Below are 26,696 nucleotides of genomic sequence, written 5' to 3' on the forward strand. Positions count from 1 at the left end.
AACAACTCTCATAAGGAACTCCATTACCCAGCATTCCCCTAATTCCACAACTGCACCCATTTTTCCAATCAGCACACCTGCCATCAATCACTTAAATCCCCTCACCATAAAAGCACCTTTCCCAGCACCCGGCTCTTGTATATGATTCCAGCTGGTCTTATATGCCCAGCTTGTGTGGCTCTAGATTTGTTCACATAGTCAGGCTGTAAGTGCTGCTAGTGTTTTACTTCATCTATATTTCATGTCTGACCCTACCTGTGTACCGCATACCTGGAATACATACCTAAATCATTGGTCTTGGATTACTGTGTACTTATCTGTCCTTCTATCTGTCATCAGTCTGTCCATTGCTGATCCGTTCTACCTGGAAGAGAGGGAGAACAAACATTATCATTAAATGGTTAGTTCACCCAAAATTGAAAACAATCTTTAATTACTCAACCTTACGTGATTAACACCTCATATTCAGGGCTAAATTAAAATTTTTTTTTTTATCTGAATCAAATTGATAGAGATATGGAAATCTCATGTTTTGCTATCCAGGCTTGACTGATCCACTGTATGTTTTATAACAATTTCTTTTTTTTTTTTTTAAAAGGAGCATCCGGTTGGATCACTGAGTATGTTTACATGGGCACAAATAATTTTATTCTAATGCGATTAAGACTGTACTTTGGTTAAGAATTTATGTAAACAGTGATTTATTTTAGTTTTTTATTATTTGATTAATTTAATCAGATTAAGTTCATAACCGAACTAAAGAGAAATCGAATTAAGACATGTGGAGTTTGCTGATTTTAGTCGCATTATTGAAGTGCAATACAGGCATGTAAACACCTTGATTGAAGTATTACCGCCATGTAGGACTTTTCGCCATGTTTTGCGACAGGATAGTCCACACACACTGCTATTTGACACCGTCTTTCGGATGAGACGTTAAACTGAGGTCCTGACTCTCTGCGGTCATTAAAAATCCCATGGCACTTCTCGTGAAAGAGCAGGGGTTTAACCCTGGTGTCCTGGCCAAAAGCCCCTCTATCTGCCCATACGATCATGGCCTCCCAATCATTCCCTTCCACCGAATTGGCTCTATCACTGTCTCTCCAGTCCACCAATAGCTGGGATGCTGCACACTGGTGGTGGTGAGAAGAGACCCCCCCCCCCCTCATGATTGTGAAGCGCTTTGGGTGTATGGCCATACACAATAAATGCGCTATATAAATACACATTACATTACTCTTTGCACCTACCGAGTCAATGCAGACCACAGACACATGCATTGTGAAATGCGGAGGTTTTTGTTATTAAGTTCATCATGCGATTTACACTTCCATTAAATCTACATTCTTCCAACAGCTCAAAGTTGCATTCATTATCTTGTTTTTTATAGGGCACATGCATGAAATGTTCATGAATGAAAGTAAAAGTGCCAAACTGCGCTTGACAAATTAAAAATGAAACACCTGAAATTACATTAAAAGCCGAAGGAAATGCGCTGTGACATTTATCGAATTATGTGCTATAACATGTATTATTCTCTTAATTAGATTAAGCAAGTAATTACTGATGTCCATGAAAACGTAGTCACTGTGATCCAAATATCAGGATTACCAAATCACGTTTACAAGAGCATTAAAAGGAACCAACAGTGTAGCCTACTGGTTTACTAAAGAATAACATGTTGGCAAAATACCGGTGGCCACAAACAGCCGTTCAGGGCTCGAAATTGTGACCATTTTGGCCTGAAAATTAATCTATGCGACCCCATAATATATTTAGGAGCATTTGTGCGACTGCATATAAAGGTTGTAGGGCGACCTGTTTTGATTTGAATCTCTCTTCCCTGCCACTGTATTGATTCATATTAGCTGTCAATCATTCAAGGCATTCCATTGTTAGATGACAGGGAAGGATCTTTAATCACCGCGGGTGAAAAGCAGTTTTGCAAACCCCACCTAAAGTTGAGGCGCAGATGAGAGCGATCATGACATGGTGAATGTTGATCCGCCAGCTGAGATCAATCGAGTCGGAAAAGGTGCCCAAATCTCAATGCGTTGCATTCACCGCATGTTCAGCGCAAATATCCGCTAAATGTAAAATCTAATACTGTACATTGCATCGCCAAAGAAGCTCGCCTTTACAAAGTTTACACTGAAACTGCGGCTTATCCCAGGTGAAAAAAAATATATAATTAAATGCAACTAAAATACACTTAAATACCCGCAAATACATTTTTAGTACATTGTTATTTTTTTGTGTTAAATAAAAGTTTGATGGTTTTACACTATAAATATACTAATTAAAAGTATGTTTATACTTCAGTTGGACTTTAGTACACTTGACAAAATAAGTACACTACAGAAAAAACATCCAAAAGACTTTTATTAGTGTGTTTTTCAAAAGTGTGCTTTAAATGCTTTAAACATTAGTTGATTTTTAGTACACTGTTTACATACTAATCCTAAGTTTAAAATAAGTTAATATATAAAAAAATCTATTAGTAATGTATTGTAGTAAAAATACATTTTCCCAAAAGTTGTACTTAAGAACACTTAATGTGAGTATGCATTATTATCACTAACACTTAAATAGATTTTGAGTGTGGTATTTTTAAGTTTATATTAAACTGACTTTATTAAAAATCTATTAGTAATGTATTGTAGTAGAAGTACATTTTCCCAAAATGTCTTTACATTTCATATATGTGCTGTAATGTTGCATCTTATTTATATTTTTGTGTTCTCAGTTTTTGCTAAGTTTTTGTTCCCTTCCATAGGGTATTTTTTGGACTTGTGGTTTATTGCACAAAAATATTAAAGTGTTTTAATGAAGCACATATGCTGTTTTCTTTGTACACACATCACATTATCCCAGGTAAAAAAAAAGTGCACTAAAATGCACTTTATTTAAGTATACTTAGTACATTTTTCAGTAATGTACTAAAAGTGCTCTATTTTCGCACACTAATTTTGTACTTAATGTACTAAAAGATATTATTAATTATATGTTAAGATTAACTTAATACCATCTAAGTGCACTCAACTGTGCTATTTTGAGACACCCAGAAATTGAACTAAAATGTGCTTTTAACATACTATATCTGAATTTTAAAAAAATATGTTTAGTTACAACTAGAAAAACACTTGAACCCTAATTTCAAACATTTAAATATATTTATGACTAATTTAAAGTCTGCCTCTGCCTGCTTATATATTGGCTCAGCTGACTCGTCTGCTTTTCCACTAACACAGAAAAATGAAAATCAGCTCATAAGGAGACTGAACATTTAAAAATGACACAAACTGAAACTAAAAATTTTAAAGAGTGATAGAAGTGAGATTTTTCTTACTTTTGTCTTTTCTTTCTTGAGATGTATATTATTTTGATGTTTAGTAACTGATGACTTTTGCAGCTTTAAACCTTGAATTAAAGGATTTAATGTCTTTTGTTTGTTTTGTAGCAGAAATATTATTTATTAAATTGACATGCATATGAAAACAATAGTGCAAAATAAACATTTCTTACTGCAATGCTTCATTTTTGTTTGATGCTAACCATCAATTTATTTTTCGTAAAGTAACAGACTTTTTATAGCAGATAACTTACATTCAAGCACATTCAAGGCAGCATGATGATGAGAAATGTAATTCATTGTTAGTATTATTGTCATCTTCGTCTTCATTAATATTTTATAACTATTAGACATACATTTTGGAATTATTGCACAGATATTGTCATCACAGCATTAGTTAGATAGTTGTTTCTGGGTTTTGTTAGTCCTAATTGGTGTTGTTATTTGCAGTGGAGCTCATTTATTTTTGATGGGTGCTCCTAAATTTTTTCTGGTGCTCCTAAATATTTGAAGTTGGGTGCACTGGTGCTACCAAGTAAAAAAGTAAATTTCGAGCCCTGCCATTGTTTGTTTTAATGGTCAGAAACAGAAACGCTGCAGTCAACAAACATTTTACTTTTTTTTTTTTTTTTTTTAGTTTGTTTCAAAACAGTACAGCTTTGATATTTTCTTGTTGTATACCCTATCTCATGAGATGTGACATGCTTCATACAGGCTTCAAATATGAAGGAATTTATAGATCATTGGTAGCCATTAAGCATGCATGTGATCATTCACTTTTCAAACAAAATCTTTTTGATTTATTTGGTTTATGTGGTTCAAAAAGTCACAACTGAATCTACCATTCTGATGTGATCAGGATAATCCTATTTTTTTGGATCAAACAGATCCTTATCTGAGTTCAAGGTTTTGAATAACCCATAGTGCAGGTTTGATCCAAATCAAATATAAGATTGGATTACATAATCTGATCTTAATTCAAATTCTACTTTTGAAAAATGTATTTCTAAGATTTGAACTAATCTGTGATCCAAAATCCCTCTGGATTACTTTAAAAAAACTGGGCACAGAACACTGAGATTTTTTTTATGAAGTCTGAGAGCTCCCTCATTCTCCATAGACAGCAAAGGTCCTGACAGGTTAAGAGTCCAGAAAAGGACCAAAAACATTTTCAACACAGACCTTTGGTGATTTGTGAAAACATTTAACAAAACGACTATATCTGGGTGATATGACAAAAATCTCATATAACAATACAAGTCATCCCATATCCTGATAACGATATACTGTATATTACGGTATATCACTATTTCTGTAAATTCAATCAATTAATAATTACCCTAACCTGCCTAGTTAACCTAGTTAAGCCTTAAAATGTCCCTTTAAGGCTGTATAGAATTGTCTTGAAAAATATCTAGTAAAATATTATGTGCTATCATCATGGCAAAAATAAAATAAGTCAGTTATTAGAGATGAGTAATTAACTATTATGTTTAGAAATGTTTTGAAAAAGTCTTCTTAGAGGGTCTTCTTATGTACACTGTTGAAATCAATATTTCTGATTTCAAAAGTGTATATATATATATATATATATATATATATATATATATATATTAGGGGTGTAACGATTTATCGTTGTACGATTTATTGCGATGCAAAAATGTCACGATATGCATCGTGGCGTTATGACGATTTGATTACGATATGACGTCCGTTTTCTTTTATTAGTTGAGCTGTTTGCACGTGAGCTACGTTCCACCTGCTGTCGCACGTGAGTTCAGATTGCAGCAGCAGTAATGTTAGCAGACCAAGATGAGTGGAGTTGAAATAGAGGATGGCCCATCCTCTCAAAATCAGACGTCTGGCAACATTTCCGTTGTACAGTCATTGCTTTAGACTCGTCCGCTTTTTGACACGCATACTGGGTCAAACATAGCCTAAGTTTTAAAGTCTTCACAGTGATTTACATACTTTGCACAGCGACATGGATACCTCCTAATGGTGTTGAAAGAGTCACATACTGTATTTCTAAGGTACAATTCACCCTAAAATATCATTCTGTCTTCATATAATGATGTATTGGCGGACACAAAATCACACATGACGTGAGCTGACCATGAGCTGTTACTACAGAGGGCGGACAATAGCCCCTTTTACACAGTGATACCGGTAAATTTCTGAAAAATTCCCGGAACGACTTTACCGGTATATTCAAAAAAGTGCTGTTCACACAGGCGAGGACGTTACGGAATTTTTCCGGAAAAGACCGTTCACGCATCCATTCCAACATAGCGGTAAATTCTGACATCATTCACCACAAATGAGCCTTAAACGGCTGCGCTTGTATTTGTAAACATTTGACTACATTAAAAACTCTGTGGATGATCAGTATTGTGAACAACTTCGATGAAAACATATGGAGGATCACTTTTGCATGTCGAGATGTTCATAATATGTGTGTGCTGGCGTTCACGGCTGTTTCACAGGCACACGCAAAGCTTGAAGGTAAACAAACAGCGGCTTATCATAAGCATCTTATCGATGATTATTTACACGGTTGGCATTAAGACGAACATATAAACGTTATCTGACTAACATCTAGCAGCTAAATGCGTCTGGGAAAATATTCAAAGGCTTTTGTTCTCATAAACCGCGTGAACGCGTCTGACTGTTCTGATTGGCTAAAGCAGACGTCTCACGTCAGCACGTTCTAGACGTGCACGCGCTCTTTCCGGCAATCTTCCTTCTGCATTCACACAGCGCAGCATTCCGGCAAATTACCGGTAATGTTACAACTTCTCTTTCCGGAAAATAGCCAGAACGAATTTACCGGTATTTTCAAGAAGGACCTGTTCACACATACAACCTTTCCGGAAAATTGCTGGTAATTTTCCGGAAAGGTCTGTTAAGTGTGAAAGGGGCATATGATAGACGCGGGCGCGCGCATCTGCTTCAGTGAACAGAACCTGCAGGTTGTGACTAACGGGTAACAAAGTAGTAAACAACATTCAGTTTGTGGAACAGAGTAATCCTTCAGGGGCCGCGTGGGAAGTATGAACAACAGTGGAAATGATACCGAAAGCGTGCACATTATTTAAATAATCATATCGCATTTTAGAGTTATGATTACGACGAGCATGAACTCTTTTGAGTACAGAAGTACACAAAAATGCACGTCAACATGATATACTTGATAGCGCCGACATCAGCAACGCAGAAGAAATAGTAAACCTGTCTAAACTGCTGAAAAGAGCCACGACTGTCCTGTGTAATTAAAAGACGGCCACCCTGTCACTCATCATGCCCAACATGAAGACAGCCATCCATAAAAACCTCTCAGACAGATACACATCAGTTCAGGATTATTTTATAAAACTGCTGATTACCTGGAAATGTAGATTGCACACACAAAAAACGCAAGTGACCAAGCAAAGCCTTAAGCTCTTACTGTTAAATTCAATTGAATTGAATAATTTCAATAATATTTTATAATAAGTTTTTTAATTGCTTTATTTCCAGAGACAGTCCTGTTTAATTTATTTTCTTAAAGAAGGTTCGGTTTAACAAGTTGAAACAAAAGAAATACATAAAAAATTGTTTACTTGGTAATTAATTTTTTTTTTAAATAAAATTTGCATTTCAGTTTAATTTTCAATTTTTATTCCAAATATCGTGATACATATCGAATCATGAACATTATATCGTGATACACATTATAGACGTTAACGTGCTGTGTTAACTTGAGACTCTTATGGCAATATAATAAAAATATCCCTGTTAATATATTCTCAAAGTTGGTTTGGGAGCTAGGGCTATTCTACACAAGCTATGTTGTCTTTCACCTTGATATAGCGCGAATGTATACCTGACCACTGAGCCGTCTGACAAAAAAGTGCCCTTCTGAATCAAATTAGCAGGATGCCTGATCTTAACTGCAGTTCGGCAGTTTTACTTTAACTCATTAACATTTTATTTATGCCACCGTGACAAGCTAGGGTATTAGACACAAATAAGGAGTAAGGGCTGGTGAGAGTGTTATGGATTTTATAACACATGCCGAATGGAAAGAAAAAAACTTCTGCATTTCGCGATGTGTGTGTGTGTGTGCGGTCCTTTACTGACAGCCACATGTGTGGATCTTGTGGGAAAATATTGCGAAAAGTCCTGCATGACGGTAATAGTTTGATTGCGGTGTTTATTTAAATAATGACCCATTAGATCAAAAATTACTGTTAAAAAATTGAGCTTATGTAGGCCTACAGTTCAAAATTCATGTTTAACTGAATAAAAAGTTAGTAAACACAAGTACATCTTATTGAACATCATTTATTTTCATCACCAATTATCATAGTAGAACAGTTTCTCAAGCAGTTTGGGATGCATTTTGGAAACAGGAGATAAGCCCCTGGTCTAATGCGCCACCTGGCTTGAGAAACCCGTTCTCAAAGACATTATTTTATTAGCACATTTTCTGAATGCCTTCGACAGAATTCCAACGAGCCATTTTAATCTAGATTATTCCGAGATTAGAAATACTGTATATAGGGTTGTAACGGTATGAATTTTTTACGGTATGATAATCGTCTAAAACAATACCACGGTTTGACGGTTTCGCGGTATACAGTATTAAATAGTAATTCTCATAGCAAAGACCCTGAAAAGAATAAGAACACGTTTTCTGACTGAACAAAGGTTTTATTTCAACAAACTTTTGAAAGAACCATTTTAATAGAACTATAGAAGTCTTTTATAAAAATAAACTGAAAAATTTCCCATTTTAATAAATTAAATTAGAAGGAATAAACAAGCAGGGTCTTTTAAGATTAGACAAAAATAAACTTAAACTGTCCTTCCTTATAAGCAGGATAAATGGGAGACCAAAAGTGCAATACCAAGTTTATGGCTGTAAACATGTATTTAAAGCGTTGTTTTTTTCAGTCTAGGTTGTAATGAAGAAATGTAAGCATGTTGAGATTTTCAGGACTTAATCTTGACCGCTGAGGTGAGAGAATGTGTCCACTTGTACAATGAACAAATAAAAAAATAAGAAAATAATAAATAATGTGCCAAAGTCCAAATAAACATGGTGCAAATCCTCAGTAAAAAAATAGATATAAATATTTACTATACTATAAATAGTTACATAACGAAACTAGATTCAATATGGAACATCCTTAGGTTTTATGTGCCAGCATGGATATGGTTGTCTGTGGATATGGATTTTAGCTGCACCTTCATTTGCGTCTTTTGAAAACAGCAAGAGCAGCAGTTCCTCTTTGCTGTGTCACTGTTTTGTCATGTTTCTGTGCTGCTGTGCATGCAAAAGTACTTAGTATGAGAATTATTTCATGCAAAACTTTTTTTTTTGCGTTTTATTTAGCCGCGCATAAATGTATGCCTATCTCTCATTCCGTGTTGTTCAAAAAGCTCATGTTGGTCCACAAACAAAAGTGAAACCTATGCTTATTGGTTGTGATATAGCGAGTTTGAACCAATCTGGGCATGGAGGAGGGACAATGCATCAATGTATCATGTCTGGTTTGTCCGGAGACACCGTGACGAGCGTTTCTTTGTCAAATCAGCGTTGACAAATTTTGATGACGTAATCGCACTGATTCCGGAGCCTCTGAAAGTCAGTATTTAAGATTAGGATTTACGTGGACAGGACCAGCTGATGAACCATGACCTTTATGTGTGGTTTGTCAAAATATTTTGGCTAATGACAGCATGAGACCCACTAAACTATGACTGTTTTGACTGGGATGGACAGTTCTTGGATCTGTTCTATTCATATTGAACCATCATCCTAGGTTTAAAAACGTTATATTAAAATACTTGTTATTACTCTAAATAATTGCACTTTCATGCAAATGATGATAAAAGTGAGTTAACAGTCTGACATCTGTCTGTGTCTTTATATATACTGTATGTATATATATATATATATATATGTATGTGTGTGTATATATATATATATATATATATATATATATATATATATATATATATATATATGTGTATATATGTATATATGTGTGTGTGTGTGTGCGTGCGTGCGTGCGTGCGTGCGTGCGTGTTTGGGAGGAGGGGGGCGCCAATGGATAAGTTGTGTCAAAAGGGAGGCCCACTGTTTTAGACTTTGAAAAATCCTGCCCTATCTCATGAGATGTGACATGCTTCATACAGGCTTTAAATATGAAGGAATTTATAGATCATTGATAGCCATTAAGCATGTGATCATTCACTTTTCAAACAAAATCTTTTTAATTTATTTGGTTTATGTGGTTCAAAAAGTCACAACTGAATCTACCATTCTGATGTGATCAGGATAATCCTATTTTTTGGATCAAATAGGTCCTTATCTGAGTTCAAGGTTTTGAATAACCCATAGTGCAGGTTTGATCCAAATCAAATGTAAGATTGGATTACATAATCTAATCTTAATTCAAATTCTACTTTTTAAAAATCTATTTCCAAGATTTGATCTAATCGGTGATCCAAAATCCCACTGGATTACTTTAGAAAAACTGGGCGCAGAACACTGAGATATTTTTTTTTATGAAGTCTGAGAGCTCCCTCATTCTCCATAGACAGCAAAGGTCCTGACAGGTTAAGAGTCCAGAAAAAGACCAAAAACATTCTCAAAACAGACCTTTGGTGATTTGTGAAAACATTTAACAAAACGAATAAATCTGGGTAATATGACAAAAATCTCATATAACAATACAAGTCATCCCATATCCTGATAACGATATACTGTATTTTACGGTATATTACTATTTGTGTAAATTCAATCAATTGATAATTACACTAACCTGCCCAGTTAACCTAGTTAAGCCTTTAAATGTCCCTTTTAAGCTGTATAGAAGTGTCTTGAAAAATATCTAGTAAAATATTATGTGCTATCATCATGGCAAAAATAAAATAAGTCAGTTATTAGAGATGAGTTATTAAAACTATTATGTTTAGAAATGTTTTGAAAAAGTCTTCTTAGGGGGTCTTCTTATATACACTGTTGAAATCAATATTTCTGATTTCAAAAGTGTGTATATATATATATATATATATATATATATATATATATATATATATATATATATATATATATATATATATATATATATGTTAGGGGTGTAACGATTTATCGTTGTACGATTTATTGCGATGCAAAAAATGTCACAATACGCATCATGGCGTTATGACGATTTGATTACGATATGACGTCTGTTTTCTATTAATTAGTTGAACTGTTTGCACGTGAGCTATGTGATACAGCACTGGAAAGCTGAGATTCTCTTCTTTATGCCAATCTTTGAATTGTATGAATCGGATCAGCGGATCAAAAGTTATTAAACATTTAAGAGCAATACTTATTTTTAGCCGCGGGCGGCTGTCTCGGTCTTTAAGGGTTAAAACTGTTGATATGCAATTGTTCATGGTATGATAATCGTGCACGTTCAAATCGTGGTAGACCGTCATACCGGTATATTGTTACAACCCTAACTGTATATCATCTGCTACACCCACCCCCTCACGGTCCTCGGCCTTCCATACGAGTAAAGCGTGATTTCCGTTTGCATAGAGCATCAGTTCAGCTTATTCTGGCCCTGCGTGTGTTTAACGTTCAAAGAAATACAGCTGAGGACTGAATTATTAGCCCCCGTGTTTATTTTTTTCTTCAATGTCTGTTTAACAGAGAGAAGATTTCTTCAACACATTTCTGAACATAATAGTTTTAATAACTCATTTCTAATAACTGATTTATTTTATCTTTGCCATGATGACAGTAAATAATATTTGACTAGATATTTTTCAAGAAACTTTTATACAGCTTAAAGTGACATTTAAAGGATTAACAAGGTTAATTAGGCAAGTTATTGTATAGCAATGGTTTCAGGAAAAATATAGCTTAAAAGGGCTTTTAAACCTAATAGTTTTTAGAAAATTAAAAACTGCTTTTATTCCAGTCAATATAAAAGAAATAATACTTTATTCAGAAGAAAAAATATTATCAGACATACTGTGAAAATTCCCTTGCTCTGTTATAATTTGGGAAATATTTAAAAAAAATAAAAAGGTGGGCTAATAATTCTGACTTCAACTGTATGTTACAAAATTATATATTCATAAAGTATTTGTTAAAAAAGCAAGTAATTTATTCATTCATTCATTTTCTTTTCGGTTTAGTCCTTTAATTAATCTGGGGTCGCCACAGCGGAATAAACCACCGAGACTAAAAACTCTGACTTGCAAATCCTAAATTTATTTATAGATTTACAAATTTTCTTTATTTTGGTTTATTTTAAACCGCGTACCAACATGTTCTGAGCTGCTAGAACTTTAACTGTACTTTCGGTCTCTCTCTCTCTCTCCCTCTCTCTAAAAAGGGCATGTCACTCCACGTGATACTGAGCATTACAAGAAAAGCACCTGATAAGAACAAAAGTTTGCGACATGAACATGTAGCCATCTGAAAGCTCTGTCAGCTCATGCAGAAAGGTCAGTTCACTCATTTTGTGTCGTATTGCTGTTGTAATTTTTATCATTTACCTAGATATTAACCAAAACAAATCCATATTGAATTTATAGGCAATTGTATATGTACAAAGATTTCAAAACTTAGAGATTCTATAGCAACGGCAGAGAGATATTTGGTTGGCTAATAAAATGCAGCCTACAGCAGATTTTATTTATTTATTCATTTTTTTCCTCTTCTTGGAAAGCACACCACGAAACATGCCCCCTTCAGCCAGCACAAACCTGGGCTACACCCCTCCAGATGGAGGCTGGGGTTGGGCTGTGGTGTTTGGATCGTTTATCTCCATCGGCTTCTCCTACGCCTTCCCCAAATCCCTCACCATCTACTTCAAAGAAATCCAGGAGTATTTCTCCATCTCCTACAGCCAGATCGCCTGGGTCTCCTCCATTATGCTGGCGACCATGTATGCAGGAGGTTAGAAATGAGTTTAGAGTATTTAAATTGGTAAAATGACTTTACTGAGGTAACCAAACGTCTCTTTCTTTTTCACGGGAGAGCACCACATATTAGCTCTATTTTATTGTGGAATATGCTAATTAATTTTACCAAAAACTAGCTGAGCTAGTACCTTAATATGCTGTCACGCCAAAATAGACTACTTCATTGTAGCAAATCATGTTGTATAGTATTTATTAAAACAAAAAAGCAAAACAAAAAGCATACACAATTACCGTCCAATCACATTTTCCATATTAACAACGCCAGTGTTTTTTTAAACGAAAGTATGGAGAAGTTTAATCTTCAGTTCACACAATGAAAAAAAATGTATGAATATTATTTATTTACCTATTTATGTGTTTATTTATTTATTTATCTATTTTTGTACAGCTAATCGATTTACGATTTGTGTTTTAATTGTTTTTTGTTCTACAAACTGTTTCTTCCGAATTAAAAAAAACTTGACATTTTGTCATCTAGAACAAGGGTTCCCAAACTTTTCAGCTCGTGACCCCAAAATAACAATTCCAATGACTTGCGACCCCAGGGTGGCTATAAACTAGGGCTGCTTGATTATGAGAAAAATCAAAATCATTATTATTAAGGTCATAATTGTAATCACGATTATTCAAAACGATATAGAGTTGAAGTCAAAATGATTGGCTTTCAAGTGAATTAAAAAAAAATTAAAAATCCTAAACGATGTTGAACAGGGCAAGGGATTTTTCGCAGTATTTTCTCTAACATTTTTTTCTTCTTGAGAAATTCTTATTTGTTTTATTTTGTCTAGAATAAAAGCAGGTTTAAATATTTTTAAAACTATTTTAAGACGATTATTATTAGCCCCTTAAGCTATATATATTTTTTTGATTGTCTGCAGAAGAAACGACTGTTATACAATGACTTGCCTAATTACTATAGCCAACCTAGTTAAGCCTTTAAATTGCACTTTAAGCTGAATGCTAGTATCCTGAAAAAAATCTAGTAAAATGTTATGTACTATCATCATAGCAAAGAGAAAAGAAATCAGTAATTAGAAATGAGTTTTTAAAACTATTATGTTTAGAAATGTGTTGAAAAAAATCTTCTTTTGTGTTAAACAGAAGTTATAGGGAAAAATATAAAGGGTCGCTAATAATTCAGATGGAATATTAATTCTGACTTTTACTGTATATATACAGTTATTTTCCTCCCTGTAAACAAATGTGTAAAACTGAAAAGTCGGCGGTATATGATTATCAATTGTCAATTTATTTCGATTAATGTTTTTTCATAATCGTTAGAAGCCAAAATTTAAATCGAAACTGAATTTAGATTAATTGCACAGCCCTATTATAAACATACAAACATTGCACAAAACGAAGAACACACACTAATAGGTACTATATAAACAATCTTATTGACAACACAAAGTGAAAGTCTAACAATCATATATTTTTTATAGTCATTATTCATTTGTGTCATATTAATATAATATTAATTAAATGGTCGGCATAATGTTTACAGCACAAGATTATTCTTGGTTTAATTTTGGAGATTGTACTCCACGTTTAGTCACAGCCTTTATTTTTAATATGGTGAGTGCTATAAATGTGTCAAAGTATAACGTTGTGCCGTATAATCAATCTGCTGCAACTAACACTATTGCTGCACTGTAAAACCCAACAGTCAACTTTATCAAAAGAAATAAGCGTATTAACTCAAAATTGATTGAAAGTTAATTCTACTCAATAGAAAAGAGTATTAAAGGTAATGAGTTAATTAAAACCTCATTACTTCAACTTAAATGAGTAAGCTCACAGTACTCTATAGATTAGTTTTTTTTTAACTCAAATGGTTTGAGTTGCCTTAACGTATTGGGTTTTACTGTGCTCAAATTGCTTCGTTTCCTCAAATGGATTAAGTTCACAGTACTCATTAGGATTAGTTTTTGAACTTAAATGGTTTGTTGCAATCAGTTTCCTCAAATGGTTTGATTTACCTAATGTTTTGGGTTTTACAGTGTGTGTCATTTATCCATTGTAATAACCCCAATCTAATACAAAAAGAGTTGAATGGCTGATGGTTTAATATTTGCGTGTTGTTGTTTTTTATGTAACTATTAACAACTAGATTTACCTTTGTAGCTATGGGTAAAATCTGGTAATTCTAATTGTTTAATAACATATATATTTTTGGAAGTCACCAACCAACCCCCCCCACCAACCAACCCCTCCCCCAACCCCCCACCCCCCCCCCCCCCTCACCCCCCAGGCCCCCCCCCCACCCCCATTTTTCTCGCGACCTCCAATTTGGTAACCACTGATTCAGAGCATAAGTAGACATTTGTCCAGCACAGAATAACGAAAAAACATGCCAATTCCTCCAAAAACAATTCTATACATTTTTATATAAAAACTGTTTTACTACCCCTGCTTTTCATTCACAAATAAAATCATCTGTATTTGTTACCAATTGTAATTTTCTGGGGGAAATGCTCTAAAATGTTCTAAACCTTTACACAATAAAACAAATATTAACATTTTACTGAAGCACATAAATACTAATCTAGAAAAACTGATAATTTTCTTGTTTATTTTATTTAAATTGCTTTGTTAATGATTTAAAGTTGCACTATTTCATTTTTGAGTGTGAGTGCACATAATCTTTTGGAAAGCGGCGCCAATGCTTTGCTTTCCAGGTACTCCCACATTCAAGCAAAGATCCATGTTTGCTAGAGTAACCAAATAACAGGAGGAGCCAAAATCAAAGATTACTTTGTCCTCATGGTTTCACAATGACCCTTGTCAGTTTTTGTAGTGTAGTTTAGTATTTAGTATGGTTTCATGCCAAGGTTTTATTTACAGATCAAAGTTTAATGAGTTCATGACATAATAAGGGCTGTGCATTTTCTCTTTCTCTTGCTCTCTCTCCTTGTAGGACCTGTGAGCAGTATTTTGGTTAACCGATATGGGAGCCGTCCTGTGGTGATTGCTGGTGGGCTTATGGTTGGGGTTGCTATGGTAACGGCTTCTTTTGGCACCAGCATTTTGCATTTGTATTTATGCGTTGGAGTCATTGGAGGTACTTCTTTTAATATTTCATTTAGACTTATTCAGATTGATCACAATCCTTTCCCTTCATGTCACAAGGTTCTACAAAAAACATGCTAGATTCTGATTGGTCTATGTCAGTGTGCTGGGGTTCCTCCCCTGTGTGTTTGATTATTACAAACTCAAGGTCAAAGCTGTCTGTTAGGTCAGAGAATATTCAGTGATAATTCAAGCTCTGTGTTGAATCTGGTCTTTTTGTTCTACAGTTTTGAAAAACATGGCATTCATAGCCTTTTATATTAAAAAATCTGAGATCCAATCCTGTTCAAACTGTTCTACTGAACTATTATTTGAATTAATCACTACATTTTTTTTGTTTTGTTTATAAGTAAACCATGATATTTTTTAAGCTAAGACAGAGCAGCTTTCCGAGAGATGGGTTGCGGCTGGAAGGGCATCCGCTGCGACCACCGATTAATAAAGGGACTAAGCCGACAAGAAAATGAATGAATGAAAGACAGAGCAGCATTTTCCTAAATGCGCACTCTGGCTACTTTATCATGCACACCTTGCTAGTATTGGTTTCGACCCCATTTTTGTCTTGAAAGCTGCCTTAATATTTTAGATAATTACAACAAATATTGATCACTTAACCCTTTTGAGGTTAAAATTCATGTATTGAGATGTCTAACATGAATATGGACAAATCTGAAAGCAAAGCACAGTTTTTGTTTTTTAAAACAAAGAAACAAAAACAAATATTAACTTTTACTCAAACACATAACTATAAATCAAAGGCATAAAAAGAGAGGCATTGATTCACTCCGCAGACATTTTAGTCCATATTGACATGACTGTATCACACATATGCAAGTGTATGCCTACTGAAAATGAATAGTCTAGAAATTCAAGAATGTCATGCAAATAAACACTGAGATTTAAAAAACCTAGCCTGTAGACATCTGCACATAATTGTCTATTTAGAAATCACGCAGTGCATTCCAAACAGGATATATCGCCCTCTGAAGGGTAGGCATGGCTAACGTGAAACTGACGTTTTGACACCGCGTCGAGATCCTCAAGTGTAAGTGTTTCGAAATGCACAGGTCATGTGACTAAAGTAACTCGAAACACACAGGTCAAGTGACTAAAGTGTTTCGAAACACCAGGTCATGTTACTAAAGCAATTCAAAGCTCTGTCATTTCAGAAGCCTTTCGAGACCTGGCGAAACTGCGTTTGACTGACAGAAAAATTTAATGTAGCCCAGTGGACCGTGCATGTGCAGAAAGTTACTGTGCTGTAAATGGCCCGGGTTCGAATCTCAACTTGTCCAAATACTCTGCAATTATGACTTGATGTATTTTAATAATGTTACTGTTTTATGACCAAATTAAGAGATGTTTATTCACAAAGTGTTCTTTTGGATGTCAGACCAAACAAAAGATGTTAAAAGAACAGAGCATTTAAAAACAAACATGTATAGCTGCATCATCCTGGATTCTAACCCATTATTTCTGCAACTCTCACCGCTGCGCTAAATTACTTGAAACCTTAACTCTACAACGTGGGGTTTAAAACCTCAATCTGCCTAACTGTTTCTTTGCTGAAGCTGTTCCAGAGCAATACATAAATGACCACTACTGTAGGTGTCACTATGGAGTGGGGTTTTGAAAGCTTCGAAGCTTCGACACATTTGCTTCAACTTGTTTCATTGTCTCGCTATGTCATTCCAATCAAAGTGCTCTAAATTGGCAACTATGAAAGGCAATTCAGAATGAAGCATTTTGAAGGGTACAACTAATGGATACTTAGTTCCCTTATGATCACTGGTTGATGACAGTTGATTGGTTTCACACACTGGGTTCTATCCAGAAAGGTTTATTCTTTATAGGTGTTAAACTCAGTTTTTAAAGGGCCATAGCTCTGTACGGCATAGCTTTAACCACAAGTAAACACACATGATCAAACTAACTAAGAGTCTTTCAGACTTGTTTAAAATATACAGGCAGGGGCGAACTAGCCATAGGGAGCACCAGGACATTTCCCGGTGCTTGACAATCAATTTGGCCTGCCACCATGACTCTGAACTGTTGCGTAACACCCCCCAACCTATGGCCCGCTAATTAATCACCTTTTCTCCATTCCGATGCTCTGTTTAAACTTCAACAGATCATCTTGACCACAACTACAAAATTGCCCAAATCTATTATGTGACTCAGGGGCGCCTGCAGAATTTTATTCGAAGGTACGCCCAATTCCCAACCGCCCCACCCCCTTCCCCCATCTTATCAGGAAACACTGATGCTTACTGTCAAAGGCAACATTAAGGATATTCGTTAAGACATTCATCTATTCGTTTCCTTTTTAAAACTAATATATTTTCTTTGAAATCTAAATGTAATAAAAGCACATCAGCACAGAGGAAAAATCAGATGCTCAAGACGTAATCTTTAAAATGATGACATATTTAAAAAATTGAAAATATATGACAGAAGATTGTGATACAATACAATTAGTGAAGCATTAATTAAATCCTTACTTACACTGACTGAAAATCATCCACACACACAGTTGAGTGGTGGACGGGCTCAAACAAAAGTATATTTTTCTTGGAAAAAATATCTTTTCAAAACGAATTCCGTATATAGTTTGTCTCTTTGTTTAAATATTTTTCTTGGTCAGTTATCTTCTAGATACAATAGAGGAATGAATAACATTTAAGGTGAAGTGCTTCAAAACCAATCCGCTATTCTTCAACAATTCCGAATCACAAACTGAATTGTCAAATAAAATAATAATCTAGCCTAAATAAAATGAAAGGGAAATATTCAGTTTCAAAGATGCGTATATTAAACTGTTTTCCATAATGCGGCGGTCAATTACACTTTAATTCATTTAATTTAATTTAGTTATTTGAATGAGCTGGACAGGCGTTTACAAAGTATTCACAAATGTTCCCACATTACCTCGGTGGAACAAACTTGGTTGGAAGGGAAAGAAAACTCAAACTCGTTGTGAGAATGGAGATGTCTGCTTATTTATGCCAGTCAGGCAGACAAAAAAGTCTGATGCAAGAGACAGTTCACCTAGCAGTTGTTGATGATGAGACTCCACCCCGTGCGGGAGATCAGTATTTGTATCATCAGTTTTAGGCCTTTTGACTAAAGTCTCAATTAGGTTTATCTGTTTAAAGAGTGTTTACTCATTTTGAACCTTGTTTTAAACAATAGCTATCTGAATTGTAATTTTTAGGTGGGGAAAAACCGCCAGCAAAGCTAAAGCCAACAGATTTCTTTACCCATTTTTCTTCCCACCGTGCAAGTACACACACACTTTAAAACACACAAACACACACCTTTATTTATTCTCATTCTCTCTTGCTTTGTCAATATACCGTAGTGTATACTAGAGCTGCACAATTCTGGCTAAAATGAGAATCGCAATTTTTTTTATTTTATTTTATTTATTTATTTATTTTTGCTTAAATAAAGATCACGATTTTCTCACGATTCTGTAGATGTAAAATGAAGGTATGGTAAAAACAAACATATGGCACAACATCGATAATAATATTATGTGTAGGTCTACTGGTTTCAATAAATAATTCTATTCTACTTATAATAATTCTGATGATGAATTATTACGTTAGAGATATATGCTTGCAATCTGTCATATTACACAATTTTATTCACTGGTAAAATCAGACATTTGCCATTATCAGATTATATTCAACAATATATAGGCTAGATTAGTTATACTGACACTGTAAACATTTATTTTCATGCACAACTGTGGGTTCGCTATGAAAGAAAAAGCATATCAAATGCTTGTCGTAATCATAACTCTAAAATGCGATATGATCATTTAAATGAAGTACACACTTTTGGTTTCATTTTGACTGCTAAGAGCTTCTTCATACTTCACGCGCGGTTCCCAAACGATCACTTTGTGCCACAAACGAAATATTTTTTACAACTGTATTACCTGTTACTTGCTACATATGCAGGTTCTGTTCACTAAAGTAGACACGCGTGCGTCTATCATTAAGTAGAGCACATGCACCCTCTCTGTGATAACAGCTCACGGTCAGCAGCTCACGTCACGTGTGATTTCCCGGCCACGAAAACATTATTACATTAAGACAAAAACGACATTTTTAGGTGAATTATACCTTATAAATACATTTTGTGACTCATTCAATATCATTTGGAGGTGTCAATGTCACTGAGCAACGTGTGTGAAACAATGAAAAGACTCGTGCGGCCGCCTTTTCTTCTCTACTGAACTTGAAAATATGATTGGCAGAATCGTAGAAATGCTGGATTAAGATCGTCTAGGGGGTCGAATCGAGATCGCGATCTTTTAACGATTAATTGTGCAGTCTAGTGTATACTGTTAGTTATTCAATTAAAATTATGTAATAAATAAAAAAGCTGCATTAATTCCCGCCCTCTCATGGTAGGTACGCACAGTGCGTACAGCCGTACGGCTGCAGGCGCCATTGGTGTGACTGATATTTACATGGGTGAGGAGTTGAATAAGTCTACCAAATAACCTGAGCAGTGAGTTTAAATCTTCTGTAACATCAGGAAAAAAAAAAATACTGACCTCAAGTCTTTTTTCTGGTCTTATTAAATAAATATTTGGTCCCACATTATATGTGGCCTTAAATAATATGTACTTACTGAGTAAATACATGTTTACATTGTATTTATCACTGGTTAAATACCTGCATGTAGTTACATGTGTATTTCATTTCTGTATCTACATTTGTAATTACACTGTTGTCCACCCTTTACACCTTAACCTAAACCTACCCATCCTACCAAACCTGTTCCTAACCTTACCCGAGTCCCACCTCAAGAGCACCTGAAGTGTTCTTCAATACATTATGTACATATTTATTTGCGTGTTTAGTTTATGATGCAAGTAGGCCACCTAATATAAAGTGGGATTGAATATTTTGTGTATTTTTAAGAGACTTTTTTTTAACTTTACTCGAGTAATGAACTTTTTACCGGAGTAATATGTCATCAAGGTATCTATTCTTGTCAAATGCTAACTACTGCACATAAAACTGCTTTTGCTTTACAGGCTTTGGCTTGGCTTTTAACCTGCAACCAGCTCTTACAATAATCGGCAAGTACTTTCTTGTCAAAAGGCCAATGGCAAATGGTATAGCAATGGCGGGCAGCCCAGTCTTCCTGTCTACCCTGGCTCCAGTCAACCAATTTCTTTTTGACCAGTTTGGATGGCGAGGAAGCTTCTTCATTCTCGGAGGAGTGCTGTTCAACTGTTGTGTAGCTGGATCTCTAATGAGACCCATCAAAATCCCAGTGAGTAAAACCACTGAAGACAACATCAGCCCTCAGACAGCAGGACAAGACGAGTCCAAACCCTCAGGCTGTTCTTCAAAGCTCAACCAATTCATAGACATCTCCCTCTTCAAGCACAGAGGCTTCCTCATCTATCTGGTAGGGAATGTACTCATGTTTTTTGGATTTTTTGCCCCTGTGGTCTTCTTGGCACCATATGCCAAGCATCAGGGAGTAGACGAGTACTCTGCAGCATTCCTGCTCTCTATATTTGCTCTTGTAGACATGTTTGCACGTCCAGGAACCGGTTTGGTCGCCAACACTAAATGGATCAGACCCAAGATCCAGTATTTCTTCAGTTTTGCTGTGACATATAATGGTTTGTGCCATTTAATGTGCCCACTTTTACCAGGTTACATAGACCTGGTGGTTTACGCGGTGTTATTTGGCCTGGCTTTTGGCATGGTTTGCGCTCTTTTGTTTGAGGTACTCATGGATTTGGTTGGAGCTCAACGGTTCTCTAGTGCGGTTGGACTTGCTACGATTATAGAGTGTGGACCCGTCCTGCTGGGGCCACCAATATCTGGTGAGTTCAACGATTGGTGTACTTCTCTCTGATATAATGTTCAGGACGTTTATTAACAATAAGTATGGCATAAAGCTCTTTATACAAGTAAACCTGAAGATTATTCACAGATCTCTTTTTTTTAGGTTTACTGGTCGACATCTTCATGGATTATAAATACATGTACTTTGCTTGTGGCATGATGATGCTGGCTGGAGGTGTCTTCCTCTTCATTATGAACTATTACAACTACAGATGGTTAAAAAAGGAGGAAAAACAGAGAAATGCAGAAGAGCTACAGATCTTCTCAACCAAAGAACTTGCCGCCATTGATGAAGAGATCAAACTTAGTATTGAGGAGAAGCTTAAAGACTAGAGCTGCAAATACCATTGAATCTGTCCTCTTTTCTTTAAGAAACTTCCATCTATCCATCCATCTATCTAGAACAGGGGTCACCAAACTTGTTCCTGGAGAGCTGGTGCCCTGCTGAGTTTAGCTCAAACCCCTTAATCAAACTCATCTGAACAAGCTAATCAAGGTCTTAGGTATACATGATTTCTCCAGACAGGTATTTTGAGGCAGGTTGGAGTTAAATTCTGCAGGAACACCAGCCCTCCAAGAACAAGACTGGTGTTTTAAAGATTAAATTGGTTTATAATATTACCTTTAAGACTTTTGCTAAGAAAAAGGTCAATTATAATGTGCAAACCAATCCTAGCACCAGGGAAAACACTACAGCATTTAATAATATATATATATAAGGGCCAGGGGCGGACTGGCCATCTGGCAATTCTGGCAAATGCCAGAAGGGCCGGACCATTTTTTAAATGTGGGCCGGTCAGCTATTTTTTTCATTTATTTTTTTATAAGTTTTGTTTTTACATGCAGGCAGCTTTTATCTCTTGTTAGATGTGAGTATTATGATGATGATGATGATGATTATAGTAGTAATAATAATAATAAATGTTAAGCATTGGCCCAATCGGCAATGACCGACTGGTTTTGAGATGGGCCGACCCAATTAGAGGTTATGCTGCGTAAAACATATGCTGGGTAAGTTGGCGGTTTTTCCGCTGTGGCGATCCCTGATTAATAAAGGGACAAAGCCGAAAAGATAATGAATGAATGAAATGATTGCATAGATAAATTTGTTATAAATAGGTTATTTTTGTTCCAGTCACATGCATTAAATGTTTAAATATCTATCATATGTGGTACTGCTTATATTATTTCACCATCTGTACACCAATATAAGTAGTGAATGTGCGTGTTCGTGCATGGGGCTGTGTCGGTGTGGTAATGTGGGCTGGTGTGGCTACAGTGCCAGGGCTGATTTTTAGTCCCAGTCCGCCCCTGATAAGGGCTGTGCAATTAATCGAAAATCCGGTTTCGATTTCGGCTTCAAACATTTATGAAAAACCATTAATAAAATGACTAAAAGCATGTACTGTAATGTAACGTCTGCAGCACAGGATTCTGCAATCATCATGCACTGATCATTCATTGATGTACGTTTGAATCATTTATATTTTTTTAAAAGCGCGAAAGAGCACATGCTCTTGTGTGTGCGCACTGCGTTTACCCTCGGACAGGCTTGGAGACAAGCAGAGCACACACATCTAACGCCATCTTAATGTGAGCGCTTTAATGGTCAAACACATGCACATTTGTGTCAGAGCGCGGTGTTTAGTGATTATTCAAATTAACCCTCATTTGTGTAATAAACAAACAAGATGAGAATCAAAAGACATGTGTAAGAGAAACCATATGAGAGCCGCACTATTCCTAAAGTGACAGTGCAGCCAACTGTTTTTATCATTAAAACAACAAATAGAGAAAATCCCTCGCTGCTCTTGACTGAAGGACTTTTGTGGGCAAAGTTTTTTCTAACAGTAAAGATGCCTAAAGCACATTTTAAACATAAAAGATTCATAAACTCATTTCTTTTATCTTTACTATGATGACAGTACATTATATTTTACTAGATATTTTTCAAGACACTTCTATTCAGCTTAAAGTAACAATGAAAGGCTTAATTAGGGTAATTAGTTACAGTAATAATGGTAAGTAACAGTATTAGTAACAGTGGTTTCTTCTGCAAACAATCAAAAAAATACACTGCTTAAAGGGGCTAATAATATTGAGCTATTGGAATAGGTATTAAAATATTTAAACCTGCTTTTATTCTGGCCGAAATAAAACAAATAAGACTTTCTCCAGAAGAAATATTAATATAGGAAATACTGTGAACAGTTCCTCTGTTAAACATCATTTGGGAAATATTTATATATAAAAAATATTCACAAAAGGGCGAATAGTTTTGACTTCAACTGAAAATCGTTTGGAATAATCGTGATTACAATTATGACCAAAATAGTTGTGATTATGATTTTTCCCATAATCGAGCAGCGCTAATATATATATAAAATATATATGCGCTATAAAACTGCAGGTTAACTATGTTTATGTATAATAATTTCTATCTGACTGTAACTTTAACTTCATTAAAGCTGCTTTGAAACAATAATTATTGTAAATCACAAAGGAGAAAACAGCACGCATGATGACGTTATAGGGCATAAACTCCATTTGTAGTGTCCACACGACCACTGTATCCAGAGTTTTGGAAAATCTTCATGCCGGATTTTCGATTTCAGTCATCTAACAGTGTGTTTTCGTGGGGACAAATAGCGAAACTAGGGCTTTTTTGATTAATTCGAATTTACTTTTTAATACGATTTTATTTCATATTAAATTGAGATATCGCAATTTTTTTAATAAAAATATTAGATACGTCATAATTGCACCAATGCGCTTTGGTTCACTCTCTGTATGAAGCAGGTCGCACACCAGAAGCGCCGCTCTGCGACGCGCCGTGCAGTTCATATTTCAGCCACACCACAGAGCGCCATCTGATTAGTTTTATGTTAAATGTCATGCAAATGTGCGCGTCTGGTGTGTGAAACTTTAAACTGTCATGTGCGCGCTTCTGATGTGCTACCTGCTTGACTGCCTGTCTGGGTTTCAATCATGGTAGTGACACAGAGACTGGACAGGCTAATTTAAACCCAATGCATGAAGTTGTGGGCGAGCATTGCAGAGTGTAAATACAACAATTACAATTATATAAGTGTCATTTAAGTGTCTTCAGTTGCGTTTTTTTTCTATTGTTAATACCCTTGCATCAAACGCGCTGTGGTCCACTCTTTTGCTAAAACCGCACCGATCTTATAGTTCGAACCGCCCTGATCTTAGCTTGGTGAGAGAGTGATGCAAAGCGCATCAAATGATCGGTATTTAAAAGGGGGAAAAAATAGAATAAATATATTATTTTATATTAGACACACATCTGGTGCTTTTATTTGCTCCTGCTATACGTCCACAACTTAACGCATTGGGTTAAATTAGGCTTTACAGTTTCCATGACAGCCAATCTTTCTTAGGCTCAGCAAAACTTGCAAAAAATACCTCTGCATTCCTGCAACTGCAATATTGACACAAATATTTTTTTTAATTCAAATCTTCTGCAGCGATATTCAACTTGTGAGTTTGTTTTACATTTATTTACATCTTGTTGACCAATTTAAGTATGGCATGACCATTAAAAATACAATGTTCCTTAACCAGATGGTTTGTCAAGTTACTTATAAAGAGAATGTTACTTCAGTCATGTTGTTGTAATGTTTTAAGTTGACTAGTTACACAATAAAAAAAATCGAAATCGAAATCGTGAATCGGTCAAACTTTATAAAAAAAACTAAGCGAAACCATGTCAAAAAAGCATTTTTGAAAATACCTGTGTTTGTGTAGACGGCCTGAAACACTGCATTGGGAAATGCAAACAATTTGGCCCAAGAGGCTATATTTTATTACTTGCTCTTATGTGCTGAAATACTTAACACTTTCCTTTACTTTAGATACAATAAAGTACTAAAATAATCAGTTCTCTCCTTAGCATTTGGGCTGAATGTTTGACAGCATCTATCAAAATGAGGATGTTATGAAATACATTTTATACCGAGTTATTAATGGAGAATTTCTGTGGTTTTATATTATGTATGGTGCGCTCCTTGCGCTAGGTCCCTCCGTTAGTAGCAAGACCACTCGATTCAATGCCAACAGTCGGTCGATGAGTATATGAATATGATGAATGAGATCACACAGGTATGTGCGTATAGACATACCGTACAGTAACAGGTCATTTGTTAGTTTCGAATGTCTTTATTTGAATTGTTTCGTGATGATGCGATACTGTGCTTTATCTGCCTGATTCCTGCTGAAGTGGGTGGGTTGTGTGACGTTTGATTCGGGGGACAATCTGGGGATGAGGTTTGCGTGACGCACTGCGAGCTTCTAGCCCGACAGTGGAAACGCGACATGATTTTGGCCTCACTGCTCAACCTCCGGGGCGATTGGCCCGGCCTGGCCCGGCCCGCAAAAAAGCCCTGGCTCGCACTGGCCCGAAAGTGGAAATGCGGCTAATGAGAGCCGAGGGTGATAAGCGATGAGGAGCAGCCACATTAGATCGCCATGATAACATGATATATGCATTCTTCGCCTGTTTGGCCGTCGAGGAAATTTAAAATCAAGTCAACTTTATGGTAATGAGCTATGACGCAGTTCAGCGGCAAGCAATCAAAATGTAGAAGTCCACCGCTTGAGAGGAGTTCAGAGAACATAGACCTGTGAACTTTGGTTCCGACCACAGTTGTTCCCAAGGGTTTGATTATTGCGGTCACCGAATTTCCAATATTTACTATGTTTTCTTACAGGAACATGCAATAAATAAGTTACTGGCGAGTTGCTGATGTGCATTAATGTTATGTATTTGTATCTTTAAAAAAGCGGGAATCTCATGCGACAGTACAAAACAGTATTGCTGCTTCAGGATATTTCAGACATATAGACACAGTGGATAATTAAGTGGAGCAAACCCACACCACATGCAACTTGATCTTCCATTGTTAAATGAATCTGATAAGAAGTGCGCAACATTTTCACGCTAGATAGCATGTTTTATGCAGGAATGTAACTGATATGCTGCAACAGCCCCTTTAAATACGAGATTAATGTAGCGAATTTTGACTCTCTCGCCACTGGAGCTGAAGGCAGACAGCGTTGTCGGCCAGAGCGACCTTGGACGCTCTCACCACTTTCGGTGAGAATGCACAGTATGAATTGGGACAGCACTACAGCACCTGCACACGTCATCCCGCTCTCATGCTTCATATGAAATCAGACGATTGCGACTGCTGTAGTTATTCCAGATGCATTATTGTTTTTATATTTATCTTCAGGAAATCACTGAAGGCATATATCATGTTATCATGCCGATCTAATGTGGCATTAAGATTGTAATACTGTGCATTTAACACAGTGGCCATATTCATCTGTGTAAACACATCAAAAACAACATTATAGCAGACACTGGAAAAAGCTTATTCCCAGACACT

At 35.8% G+C, this 26,696-nt stretch overlaps 2 protein-coding genes across 7 annotated transcripts in view; one reads left to right on the forward strand and one right to left on the reverse strand.

Annotated features, from left to right (window-relative positions):
• The window catches only part of prkcbp1l (protein kinase C binding protein 1, like), an 88,918-nt gene that overhangs the window by 57,765 nt on the left and 4,457 nt on the right, over nt 1-26,696 (reverse strand). For both annotated transcript variants that reach the window (XM_088651659.1, XM_088651657.1), the window contains exon 3: nt 284-364. The gene's annotated coding sequence lies outside the window, so the exon portion shown is untranslated. The remainder of the gene's footprint in view (nt 1-283; nt 365-26,696) is intronic.
• On the forward strand, nt 138-24,970 carry slc16a7 (solute carrier family 16 member 7). 5 transcript variants are annotated; one of them, NM_001444046.1, is given in 7 exon segments: nt 138-205; nt 340-400; nt 11,740-11,851; nt 12,071-12,305; nt 15,249-15,392; nt 20,457-21,263; nt 21,389-24,970. In NM_001444046.1, coding segments are annotated over 4 exon segments (1,398 nt in total). In that variant the 5' UTR covers nt 138-205; nt 340-400; nt 11,740-11,851; nt 12,071-12,088; the 3' UTR covers nt 21,619-24,970.

Source organism: Danio rerio, chromosome 23 (assembly GCF_052040795.2).
Source record: "Danio rerio strain M-AB ecotype USA chromosome 23, GRCz13ab, whole genome shotgun sequence".
Taxonomy (NCBI): Eukaryota; Metazoa; Chordata; class Actinopteri; order Cypriniformes; family Danionidae; genus Danio; species Danio rerio.